Genomic DNA, 13,000 nt, shown 5'->3' on the forward strand with positions numbered 1-13,000 from the left:
CTTCCGAGGTCGCTAAAATGAGTACCCAGACTGTTGGGGGCAAATTAGCTTACTTGCTAATTAGCTTACTTGCTGTTCACCGCTATGATCTTTGGAATAGCGGTATATAAATAAAACTAATTAATTAATTAATTAAAGCGCCCTGGTAGTGCAGTGGTTAAATGCCTGTACTGCAGCCACTCACTCAAAAACCATAATGTTGCGAGTTCAATATCAGCAAAACGGCTCAAGCTCGACTCAGGCTTGCATCCTTTTGAGGTCACTAAAATGAGTACCCAGATTGCTGGGCGCAATTAGCTTACACTTTGCAAACTGCTTAGGGAGTACTTAAGTGCACTGATAAGCGGTATAGAAATGTACTTGCTACTTGCTATTGCTATAAAAAGGAAAATCTAATGATTTTTAAGGGCACTTAAAAGTGAGACCAAAAGAGCAATATGCCACAGAGTAACGCTCAGCCTGGAGACCGAGAGGGTCACATTCTCCTGCTAGTAATACACATTTTGTCATTTGTGGAAAATTCACAGCATTAACAGCTAAAACAGGCCTAGACCATCATCATAGTCTAGCCGTCAGCATCAATAAGCAGAAAGCCAACAGGGTAATATCACATAAAAATTACTGAAGTTGCTTCATTTCAAATACAGTTTTCTAAATGAGCAAGGAATGCTCTTATATCTGCTTTGCCTCTGGTACATATGAACTCCCAAGAATTTAAATAGACACATCAACTTCTCACGTCATAGATATGAAGCATATGTGATTTCCTACATGTAATGATTTTTATGTGTGGAAGTTAGACTTTTGCATAGGAGTCTTTAGGAATTCAAGACAGCACATAAAGATATCATGCCCAGTGTGCTAGATACTTATCAAGTACAATCAATTTTTATTTTAATTAAGCATATGTGTGTTGCCTCATCCTTCTGGAGGCAAAGGCTATCAACAGCTATATTTTTAGTTTCATTATATAAAAAAATAGGGCCCACCACCAAATACTACCACTGACATTTCAGCTTATGCCAAAAATAAGTCATCTAGAAATTCACAGGTCTCCATTTCTTCCAGACCCTCCTGTAAGCAAGTAATTCTATAGCAATAAATTAGTGAGAAAGTAATGGAATGTGTAAGGCTCCATTTTACAAGAACACACACTAAGATTACCAGGGAGCCAGATTTTATCACCTTTTATTCAATAAAATTGCTCATGCAGTGGAATCAATTATGTTCCAAACATTTCTGATGCCAGTAAAGTTGTTAAGATGAAGTTGAGACTATGAAGAATGAAATTCCAAAGACTGTATGCATTTGAAAATATAGATGTGCATCTAACAGAGAGCAGAGGTTACAGGACAAGTTCTAAAGATAATTAGAAGGTTGAGCTGGATAAGGGAATAATGAGACACAGGCAGTTCCTCTGAGAAACTATCCTGGATTTGGGAGAAATCTGAATCCTGGCTGCTTGGCTTACAATCCTACCCAGGCTTGGTGGAGAAATGAGGGAATACAGTAGGAATTTCTGTTTTTATAGACAGACTTTGCTATGTTCATGTGCTTTCACTGGTTCTTTGTGGCAATCTTTTACTCAGTAGCTGTTGTGTTTCACACTTCATATTATTATTTATTTTCATATAGGATGTTACTGCCACATGTTTTAATCCTTCCATTTCAAATTACTTCGAAGATTTTTTATGGAAACTGCTTACAGTAGAGAAAAAGCAAAACATACTCATCAGAAATTTCAATGCTGAGCTTCTGCTTGGTTTGGCTAAGTGCAGTGCGGTAAAGTTTGGTGGCCATTTCAATAAGATGTTCACTGCTGAACAGGAAATCCCCTTTTCCAGCTGCTCCGGATCCCTGGTACAGAAAAGTAAACTAGGATGTTAAGAAGAATAAATGAGGGGAAGCTGACCATTATGCACACTGTTAGGTATGCAGATAGATGCTAAGGATGTTTTCCTTTTATTCTGTGATGGTTCCAATTAAGAGATTGGCAACATTGGTAATGAATGGCCATTTGTATCACCCAAGATTTTATACTTACCTCTTTGAGATGCACTGCAAAGAAGCCATCATTCTGAGAGCTCATGGATACTTTGGTGACATCCCCCAGAGGGACCTCTGATTTGATTTGTCCTGATTTCTGATCAGCAAGGAGGACATTATTTTTTGTGAGCAAGAATATCCTAGCACTGCACTGAGGAAGAAGGAGAGGGATTATTTCTGGAACTATCAGACAGAGTATCTGCTAAGGAATCAACACCTCTTCAGGCCTGCACAAACATTTTAAGTCTCACTGAATAAAGAAGTGGCCCATAATGTTCCGTGAATATATATACAGCTTTACTATACTGTAACAGCTTTACCTTTCAGGCTGAATTCCCTGTCTATAAAATGGGAATGATTTATCACCAGTTATGCCAATATTATGAGGGAGAGCAAGTCTGACTGATGTATCTGGTTTCAAACATTCCATCACCTACAAGAACAGCTATTCCAAACATACCATTCGGTGTAACGAGAATTAGTTATACATCACACTACAAGCTTAAGGAGGCAGTGTGTGCTCACCCATGGCCGGGTTGCGAGGTTGGAGTGGCAGCAGATCTTGGGCAGCTGTCCATGGCCACCAGCCACTGTCTTCTTCTCAAAAGGCTGTGCAGCCCTAGAAGGAGCCAGTGTTGGTAGGAACCTGCAGTCAATGGAGTTCAAGCAGCACCCAAACCTCATTAGCTGCTCTGTGCAACTGATTATAACCAATAGTGTTTGAGCCCTTGCTTGAAGCTGTTCCATTCAGATGGAAGAACTGCTTGCAGTCTGCACTCCAGTCAGGCAAAAATGCATTTCTGCATGCCACCCCAGTCGGACGGGATCAGTTCCTTGTTAGTTCCTGCCTCCATGCCCTCCCACTCTCTGTTGCATTGTACTGGGTGTGTAGCTCTGTGGCAGCTGTTATTGTTCCATGTTTCTATCATGCTTTTTCGCAACTCTCAGGGCAGTGCATGATGGGATCTGGATCTAGGAATGTTGGTAGATCCCTGGAAAGGCTTGGGACAGGGGTCCGGTCCAGAGAGTGCAGCGGAAATGGGTTGCCAAGTCAGGGACTGATACATTTCTGGTATGCACACCCAAAGGGGAAGGAAAGGGGTTCTCACCAGGCAGTGCTTCCAGTCAGGCAGTTCTCCACTGCCCTACTTCTGTCTTCCAGTGGGGGACAGAAGTTGGGCTCATTGGGCAGCAGGCGGGCTGGCCAATGCCTGGATCCAATCCCATGCATGTGCCAACATAACTGCAGCTATAATCAATAAACAGTTGTAGTCTTTTTCATTCCAACCATGCATAGTGTGTTTTGTTGGCGAAGTGGGACTTGCCATTGGCCATGCAATATTATTAGAATTCATCAGTCCTTGCAAACTATTCACACTGAGAAGTTTAGCAAAAAGTTTTGTCTCTCTCATGTATGAGAAAAGAATCCAGAACAACAATATTTCAGAATATACTTTAGTTGAAGTGAATGTACCTGTATATTAAGATCTTACCCCACTGTCCATAAACATTTTTACCTTTCCATTTGCTCTATTAATTTTGTTTACTACTTCAGCAATAATAATTTTTTCCTCCACAGCATCTTTCAGTTTCTTATACTTGGGGTTCTTGCTGATTTCGAGGTAAGCCCCTTGGAAAGGCTGCCCAACACTTTAGGAGACAAAGGAAACAAACAAAGATGAGTAAAATTCATAAGGAGTAAAGGGAAAGATGGTTGGAATTAATCTGACAATAGACCTTGTAAATAGCCACTTGCCCAATTGGTTATGTGGGGAATGTAAGATTAAACAAGGTTGGATAAGTTCTCTTGAGTCAAGCTCAAAAGAAGAACATTGGGGCTCACAGGAGTCTGCCTAAAAGGAGAGACTACACTGTCAATTCCTTGGGTTTTTCTTCCATTTGGATTATAGTCCAAGCCATGTGAAGAATTTCACACTTCTGAACCTCTTAATCTTTTCCTAATGAGTGAAATGGCGCCATATCAAGCCATTAAATTCAATGAGTATAAATAAAATCCATAAAGGTACAAATTGAAAAAAGTGGGTGGGGGTAAGCAGTCCCTGGCTATCGCGCCCCCACACCCATTCAGCTCTATAGCACTTTCCCCCTCTATAGCCATATTAAAAAAACAACAACACTATAGCTTTCCTTTATTCCTGTATAGGGGCAGGTAGATAGTGGCTCCTGCTTCTTCTGAGACAGGGTGAAGTAATTTTTCTCACCTTGATTCTCAGGTAGGGGGGATATTGAGTTCTTCTGTTTTTTAAGGAATGGGCAATGAGTAATTTCTCAGCACAGCTGGAAAGTAACACATTATCATTGTCATGCATTTTAAAAAGCAATGCAATGGTCACCAGCATTGTCTGTGTTTTTAAATGTGGAAGTAACATTTACTCATTACTCAGAAAGCAGATTTGAATGGTCATTTGGACTGAATATTTTTATATTTTTAAAGATTTTTTTCTCTTAAAAAGTAATTTAAAAGGAAATTAAAGCCATCCACCAATGGCAAATAATGAACACATTCCTTGACTAACAATGGGTTATTCTTCAAAAGAAAGACGTAATGAATTACTTTTTTAAAGTAACACTCCAAGCTCGGTTTTTGAGTCAGGCTGAGGGAGAGGCTGGGTAAACCTCAAATATCCTCTAGTTAGAACTGCCTTTATAGGATCAAGCAGGGAAGCTTTTGTCAACTGGCAGACAGTTTGCATTAACTCACCCACACATGCACATAAAAAATTCCATAACTGTCTTACATAAGTATGTGTGGACAGCTGAGCCAGTAAAAATCCCACTCCCCCTTCTGTAAGCTACTAACTTTCCTACACCTATTTGCAGCACTCATTTAGATTAGTTTGAGAAATATCACAAGCCCATTCTTAAACTAGTTGGCTCTGGGAGGGGCAAATGCATAGTGCTTAGTAGCTTCTAGATCTCTCTGTAATAAACCCTTGGCCCTTTAACTATGTAGTCCAAAGGTCCCAGGCCTACTGCCATGCTGAACTCCCAACAAAGTAGATACATCATTAGCTGGTACTAGATTTGTCTTAACAGGAGAGGCACTGCTTTTTTTTACAATCATGTCCTAAGATTTCAAAACTCTCTGGCCTTTCTAATCACAGTTTACCTGCCTCCTAAGGGGTAAAAAAGCAAGCAAGCACGTAGACAGTGATCTCGCCCCTTAAGCAATATGAGCTGCCTATTGCCCTGTCTGGAACAAACAGTGCTGGCTTAGATTCCTCTGAGCATATAGGGGCAAGCTTCCACCTGTCTGAGAAACTGATAAGATAGAATAGCGCTCTCTGCAACCAAAGCAAAGGAGTTCAGTATTGAAGCACAAGAGACTGGGAGTGGGGGAGAGTAAGGAGTCAAAAGGTATCTCATCAGTTTGAATCTTGCCTTCCTTTTTTATTACAAAGCTTATGAGTAGAAAGGTTTCATAAATAATCATGCTGCTCAACTGGTCTTTATATATATCCTCTTGTGTTGCCACATTGTACATACCGTTCATACTCATGTATATATCTAGAAATTTTAGTAAAAAAATTGACCCCCAAAAACTGAGTTAGCCTATCCACAGGTTGATATAAGTACTATACTTTAACTCATATATATAAAAAAGGAACTATCCCCTGGTGAAAGGCAAGTGTGTAATGTGTCCTGGAAGAACTGACCCCTTCCCCCCCTGCAATCCAGCCAGCCTTTAGTGTGAGCACAAACAGTTATGCCTGCTGGAATTTTGTAAATTCATTGGCATTGTTTTCCTTTGCTTCATCCTTTAAATTTTTTGTTACGTGCCTCTAAGTTTTACCCTTGATTTAAATATGGGTTGTACCAAAATCCTTAATTTTGGTCCCCAAACCTGCCCTCGACTTATACATGAGGTTTAGTCATAGTTGAGTATATATGGTACATCTCCAAACAGATGGTACTTTGCTTTTCATGGAACAGTCCTCTAGTACTGTACTCTCTATTGATTGGGACAGGCCTGGATAGTTCCAAAGGAGAATACATTTTGTATTTTATTCTGCATTGCTGCTGTAAAAAAAACAGCTCCATATTTTCTTTTTTGATTTATAATGACAAGACTGTAGGAATAGATGGGTGAGTAGGGAGCAGAACAGGCTGGATGTGGCTAGAAAAAACCATTAGAAGCAGAACCTGAAATAGGGATCGGGAATCTTCAGCCCTTGAGATACTGAACTACAACTCCCATTGTTCTTGGTCACTAACTATCCTGGCTAGTCTTAGCAGATGTCCCAAGAGCATCTGGAAGGTTGTACATTCCCTAGCCCTGTCTTCAGTCACTCAGTCATGGATGTACATTCTCAAGCTCTTATGTGATGCTGGAAGTAGGCTTCTGAACAATAAACCAAATCCAAATCTTTCCCATCTGGCCTCTTTCAAGTTCCAGTGCCCTCTACACTTCATCTTATTTTTACTGTATTTATCAAAATACTTCTCTCTCTAGCAGGTTCCCCACCTAATGATGTCAGGGTAAGGTGCACACAATAAAACAACTTAATTCATTAGAAAGCAACTAAAAACAGTTCAACTTGTCCTCCATAGATTTGTCTAACCCACTTCAGGTTGGCAGTCACTGCCACATATTGTGGCAACAAATTCTTAACATGAATCAATTAAGTACTCTATGAATAAAGATCTCTCTTTCTTTTGTCTAACCCTAATCTCCTGCTAATTAGTTTCACTGGATGACCCTTTAGTATTATAAGAAAAGAAAACCTACCTTTTATCCCCATCCCACCCACCCCCCCAATCACACACAGTTTTAAAAATCAGGACTGTTTCTACCCCTTTGTTGTTGTGTTTTTTCCCCTAAACAGAATAGCCTCAAATGTTATTCATACTCCAGTTGCTCCAGCACTCAATCATTTTGCTTGCCCTTTAAGTTTTCAGTTCTACAATTTCCTTTTCAATGTGTACTAGCCAGAATTACACACAGTGTCCCAAGTATGATTGTGCAGAAGATTTGTGTAAAGACATTACTATATTGGCAAATATATTTTCAACTCATTTCCTAATCATCTGTGATACGGATTCAGAACTGACCTAGACATCACAAACTCTATTTTTCTCCTTGATTAGTCACCAGTGGATGTATAACATTAGAGTTATTTTTGCCCAGTGATGTTAACCCAGATACCTTCCCTAGAATAATATATTTGAGTAAATTGATCAATGTGGAACTAAGCCAATAACCAATGTAAACGTTCAAGGCAAGGCACTATAGGTCTGTGAATTGGTGAAGGTGTAGAACTGGAAGCAAAAGCCACCAGAATAGGCTCCTTACCTGGCTGGATATAAAGCTTTCTTGTCCTTGAAAAGTTCACTAGCTTCCAGTTTTTCTTCATAAACAAGCTTCTTCTGGTCTGTAAACTGGTCTCTGTACTTTTTACACTATAAAAAGTAGAACAGATGAATCATAAAAAAGTTCTTTGAAACTGCCTTGAAAAAAATTACCATGCTTGCTTTCCTTTAGTGCTCAAGGTACACTTCCTAATCATTGCTGAAATGAAGCACATGTGTAATTATAAACACAGAGATACAGTAATCATCAGCATCACAAGTATTTCATTTTGTATCTGCTATCTCCATTTCTCTCTGAATGTACGTTTATCACAATACAGACTAGGAATTGCAGTGTAAAAGTTATGGGCCTACCTGACAGCCACCTGCTCCTTAAAAGATTGCACTAGATAGCATTCACTGGATAGAGAGATCTGCTGATGAGTATATACCTTCCTTATTGCCTCTTTTAAAACCAATTAGTAACATGTATACATATAGGTCAAGTAAATTCAGCAACTGGTAAAAATATACGCGGGGGCAGGGAGGACAATTAAGCAATAGCAATAGCAGCTTCATTTATATACCACTTTATACCATGTAAGCAGCCTCTAAGTGGTTTACAACTGTAAGCTAATTGCCCCCAACAAGCTGGGTACTCATTTTAGTGACCTTGGAAGGATGCAAGCCTGAGCTGAGCCTGAGTCCTGGCTGTTGTTGAACTCACCCCCTTATAGTTTGTGAGTGAATGGCAGCAGTACAGGCATTTAACCTATAGTGGCTAAAGCTTGAATAGTTGTACTGGTCAATTTGACTGAACCCATTTTCAATAATTAAAAAGTATAATGGGAATATACCTTAGATAGCTAAATAGAGAGAGATTCTGTTTTCAACTAGTTTGCCTGGGATGTTCCAGAAAATACAGAGACCAAAATGTGGCCCACAGACCACAAGCAACCCAGAACCCTCCCTTTCCAGCCCCGGAAGCCCCCCATGAGTCTCCAAAAATCTCCCAAACCTACCTAGTTTTTTTTAAAAAGGTTTAAAACTGACATAATTTCCAGATGCCTTGGGCCAAAAATTGTACAGAAAGCCTCCAATATGGCTCCTGTGCAGTTGCCACCCTGATACAGATAATTCCATGCTGGACTCCGCTTGATTTCTTTTATTATCCTAATATTTAAGGCGGCACCACTCAATTTTTAGCTGCTGTGATGAGCTGCAGTGTGTCACTGTAGCTGCTATTTTGGTTAATTGGAAGTGAGGATGCACTAGCTTTATGGGTCATTTTGAGGTTTTTATGTTGGCTGTTCTTGTGTGAGGGCCCTTTGAAATAACATTCTAAAGTGTCCTGAAGGTGTTTTTGGTGTTTGGGGGGCAGACAAAATGGGGGGTGGATCAGGGGGACCCCAAGAGCTGCCCTGGAGACTGCAGCATCTCTGTGGGTCACACATTTCCCATTCTGACTTATCATTCCTTTTTCATGGCAGTGGATGTATTGAGCCTGCACTTAATAGATGGAACCTAACAGCAATTCACTTCCTTTGAATCAAGATCTTTAAAAACAATGATATCTTCTTCCCTGACACTGGAATCAATATATGTACACATGCATAAATATACACATACAACAGCTTAAACATTTTAAGTAAAAAAAACATTAAACATTTTAAGTAAAAAAAATTAGAGACTCTTGACATCATGGAGTGCTTTGCTGCCTTGGCCCTTTATTATTGGCTTTTACTGTAAATTTTTATTTGGTATGCTACTTGGACAACCTATGGTAGAAATCTAGTTTATAAATTTAAAAAACTCAGACACAATAAAATTACTCTTTTATTACCCTCCACAAATGGAATATCCTCTTCAGTTCCTTATGAGTTGAATCCAAGAAGAGATAAGGCCTTGCAGGCCAGTTTTTATCTACTGGTGACAAGGAAGGCATCTTATTCTTCATTTCCCAAAAATACTTTTGTATCTACATTTTTTAAAAAAATAAAAAAATATTTGATTATATCACTATTTAACACTTAAGCATTTTAAGCAGACTTAATATGGCCATACTCTCTATTCACAACATCCAGTTTCATTTTAATCTAAAAGCTGTGATGTTTCTGGTTACAGCTGATTAAAAAAAAGCTTGATTTTAAAGGGGAGGCAAATAGGCTTTGTGCCTACATAAAGATAGCTATTTTCTCACAGAAATTGCCTTCCCTGACTAGGCTATCAAAAGTTTCCTAGCCCTGTCCTAAGAAACAAAATACATTTGTAAGCACTAAAAACAGCCTTCGTTTCCATTTGCTGCCTTTACAGAACATTCTGTATAGTTACATGTGAGTCAGTTTGTGGGGCAGTTCTAAAGGTTCAATGGCCTTGATGAAAGCTTCAGAATAGAACTACAAATGTACAATACAGGTAGATAGGTAGGCAGAAAAATTTAGAGGTAGAGGCTAAATATGAAAGTCAAGATTATTATAATTCTAGATACATATAAGAGATACCACCTCTTATATGTATCTTATATGTGCAATCTGTCTGTAGCACAGGTAATTCAGATAACCAAGGAGAGGCATCAACATTATAAAATAGTAAAATCCTTTTACATTTATACTGAAACATCAAATCTTAGTTTTACTATTCTTTTCTAAATAAAGGATATAAAATGAATGTAACAGCGACAACAATATTTTTAAGCACAACAATACGTACAATTTTCTGAAGTATGAATTCATAAATTTTCCTTCCTGCGTTGGCTCGGAAGAATTTCCTGTACTCCCTGCGGACCTGATAAATTAAAACCTCAAAGTAAATACTCTGCTTTTGTTTTGTTTTCTCAAAAGTATAAGCAAGGCACTTAATAGCAAGCCAATAAATTGTAGTTGTGTCCTCAAAAAGTCAAGTGCATAATCCAGGTTCCTTCTAGATAAAGAAAACTAGGGCAGACAGAGGCAAAGTAGAAATGCTTTTGGATCTTGCTTGCTTCTATTATGATTTTAAATGATTTTAATTCTATATTATAATATTGTTGTATTATAAATTAGTTTAAGGATGGGGGATAATGGGATTTATTTTATTGTGTTGTAAGTTTTATTGTTGTAAACTGAATCTTTTTGAAGAGGCTAGGTGAAAGTAAATGTTGTTGTTGTTGTTGCTGTTATTATATAAGGAATCAACATTCTCATATTTATCTGTTCCTGTTAGTAAAACTTATCTCAGCCATACTAGCTCAGGCTGCAGACAGGGACTGACTTGATTGAATGTTCCTCCATATGAAAAAAAAATTATCCTGACTAATATTACAATTCTTTTTGTGCACATCTTTTTTTGTACCAAGGAACATTCAATAAAGTGAGCATGCACTTGCAGTCTGAGGTAGAACACCTCAGTCAGAAGTTTATCACTATAAGGCTTCATCATCCATATGGTTATTTAACATGAGATTTATAGCACAAAGGGAAAATACTTTTTCATGTAATCCCTACCACCAATATTGGGACCTTGGTATCTGTGGGGGGATCTGTCCCAGACCACCCGTGGATACTAAAATTTGCAGAACCTCAAGTCCTGTTGCCCCTAGTGGTGGAGCAGCCATGTGCACATGCTGCCACTGGAGACAACAGGGACTTACCATCCACAGATGGCAAGTCTGCAGATAGCGAGGCCCCACTGACTTTGTTTTGAGTTAATTTGTAGAATCAATTACCCAATTAATGTAATGAAGGGGAACTGCACTTTCAGTAGACTGACATCTCCTCCTTCCCTGCCACAAGTTACTTACCTAGAAAGTACTTTCATTTGTGTATTCTTCCATACCCGTATGTTAGTATTTTCCAGAAAGTGATTACTGTTAGATTTCAAAGGAAATCCCTACTTAGCTCACAAGGTTTTTCCACTTCATTGATCCTGGTGTCTCCTGTGTCATTTATTTTGACATTATTGACTTATAATTGCAGAAGTTGACTGGGCTCTTAAAAGTTTTATCTGTGATTTGTAAATCAATTTACCTCAGTTTAACATTAAAAACAAGGTTTCATTTTTTGCAGCATTCCAAAAATCTACTCTAATACTGGAGTACATTGGGTCTCCTTAACATTGGCATAGTTTTATTCACATTGGTTAAACAATTGTCTCAGGGCTAGCAGAAAGCTCTGAAGGATCAAAGCAAAGCAAAGTAGAAATGCTGGGCTCCATAGAAAAGAATGGAAGGAGGAAAGAGGTTGTATGCAAGAATATACAAAGGGGAAAATACAAAAACAGGGGGAAAATATCTGGTGTCCATCACTATTAAATATTTCTTGAACAATGGGCCCTTTGTATACGCGGGGGATCCATTCTGGATCCCCCCCCCCCAATGTATGGCAAAAAACAAGGGACTGATTTTAATGGCCACTGCTTGTGTGCACGCACCATTTTAAGTCCCTGGGCTTGCCGTGCACAGAAGCTTAAGTCCACATATGGCAAGCCCAAGGTATGGAGAAGGTGGGCTGTATATTCATTAAATTATTTTTCCTACCCTACTCTGGAAAGTTTATGAGGACAATATGATCTCCAATTAGATTATGTGTGGTAATTTCACCTTTTGTTTCATTTCAGCATAGGTGAAGCAGTTTAGTAAACGAAACATTTAAAAAAAACCGTGAGGAATGGGAAGAGGAAACAGAGAACAACCCCATTACACATTGAGGCACAGAAAAGAGCATGCAGTTGTTCAGGTTTGCTAAAATAAAGCTTTACCAACATTGCAAATAGTTGCTAGGGACTACAGTGACTTCAAAGTTGAATTATTGATCACTTTAAAAAATCTCCCCTCCCAAAAATTTTTCAATGAAATTACATTGGCAGGGTGTGAGAGAACCAGCCTTACTTTTTCCTCAGCACCGCCCCTTCCTAACCCTAGTACGTATAGAATACGTACTAAATGGCGGTGTGTAACCCGCCATTGTATCTCAAGGTGTAAACATTCCACTGCCAGAAATGTGTTTGAAGATGAAATCTGGCATACACATAGGCACTATTTCATAAAATATATAGCTGCACTCCTTGATGTGACAAAAGAAGACTCATTAGATGGAATTATTTGAAATGTTGCATAGTTTACAAAGAGGTTTGAATTATGCTACAGCCAGAGGCTAGGCCTGTTAAGTGAGATTCCATTTGGAAACCTTGAGGTTTTCCATTAAAAGAGGTGAAAACAAGACCTTAGCTAAGTTTTTAAAAGTCTCTTTAAAAGAGTTACACAGAAGTCCCAGTTATTGTTTCTAACCATTAATATGCTATGCAAAACACATATGACCCAGCCCTAAGGATACACATGACAGAATGAATGCATCCACCTAATCATGGCACTTGCCCCCGTCTCTTTAAGTAGGTTTTTCCCCAGTTGGGCTCTCTTACTGAAAGCCCATCTTGCTGGGTGAGTGGGAGGAGGTTTATGGAGCAGGGTAAAGTAATCTATGACATGTGATTTGGGTTTTTACCCTCAAAGAACAGATATATAAAAACTAACCATCTGAATTTGTACCTTAGAACCAATGCTTAAAAAAAACAGGATGAAAATTTACAAAGAAAGGCCCCAGTTTTTAAAGAGGCACCTTCATTCTGCCCTGCTTTAGTCTAAAAAAAGTTTATCTAAAACTCATTACCT

At 38.8% G+C, this 13,000-nt stretch overlaps 1 protein-coding gene across 9 annotated transcripts in view; it reads right to left on the reverse strand.

Moving 5' to 3' along the window:
• MYO1B (myosin IB) overlaps positions 1-13,000 on the reverse strand; it is a 153,912-nt gene that overhangs the window by 5,445 nt on the left and 135,467 nt on the right. For 8 of the 9 annotated variants that reach the window (XM_042445911.1, XM_042445910.1, XM_042445905.1 and 5 more), the window contains 6 exons: positions 10,066-10,140; positions 9,200-9,334; positions 7,361-7,467; positions 3,564-3,696; positions 2,045-2,197; positions 1,730-1,857 (listed from right to left, as the gene is read on the reverse strand). In XM_042445911.1, the coding sequence (XP_042301845.1) occupies positions 1,730-1,857; positions 2,045-2,197; positions 3,564-3,696; positions 7,361-7,467; positions 9,200-9,334; positions 10,066-10,140 (731 nt within the window). Of the gene's footprint in view, positions 1-1,729; positions 1,858-2,044; positions 2,198-3,563; positions 3,697-7,360; positions 7,468-9,199; positions 9,335-10,065; positions 10,141-13,000 lie in introns of those variants that run through there. The other variant, XM_042445913.1, reaches the window with a different exon arrangement.

Source organism: Sceloporus undulatus, chromosome 1 (assembly GCF_019175285.1).
Source record: "Sceloporus undulatus isolate JIND9_A2432 ecotype Alabama chromosome 1, SceUnd_v1.1, whole genome shotgun sequence".
Taxonomy (NCBI): domain Eukaryota; kingdom Metazoa; phylum Chordata; class Lepidosauria; order Squamata; family Phrynosomatidae; genus Sceloporus; species Sceloporus undulatus.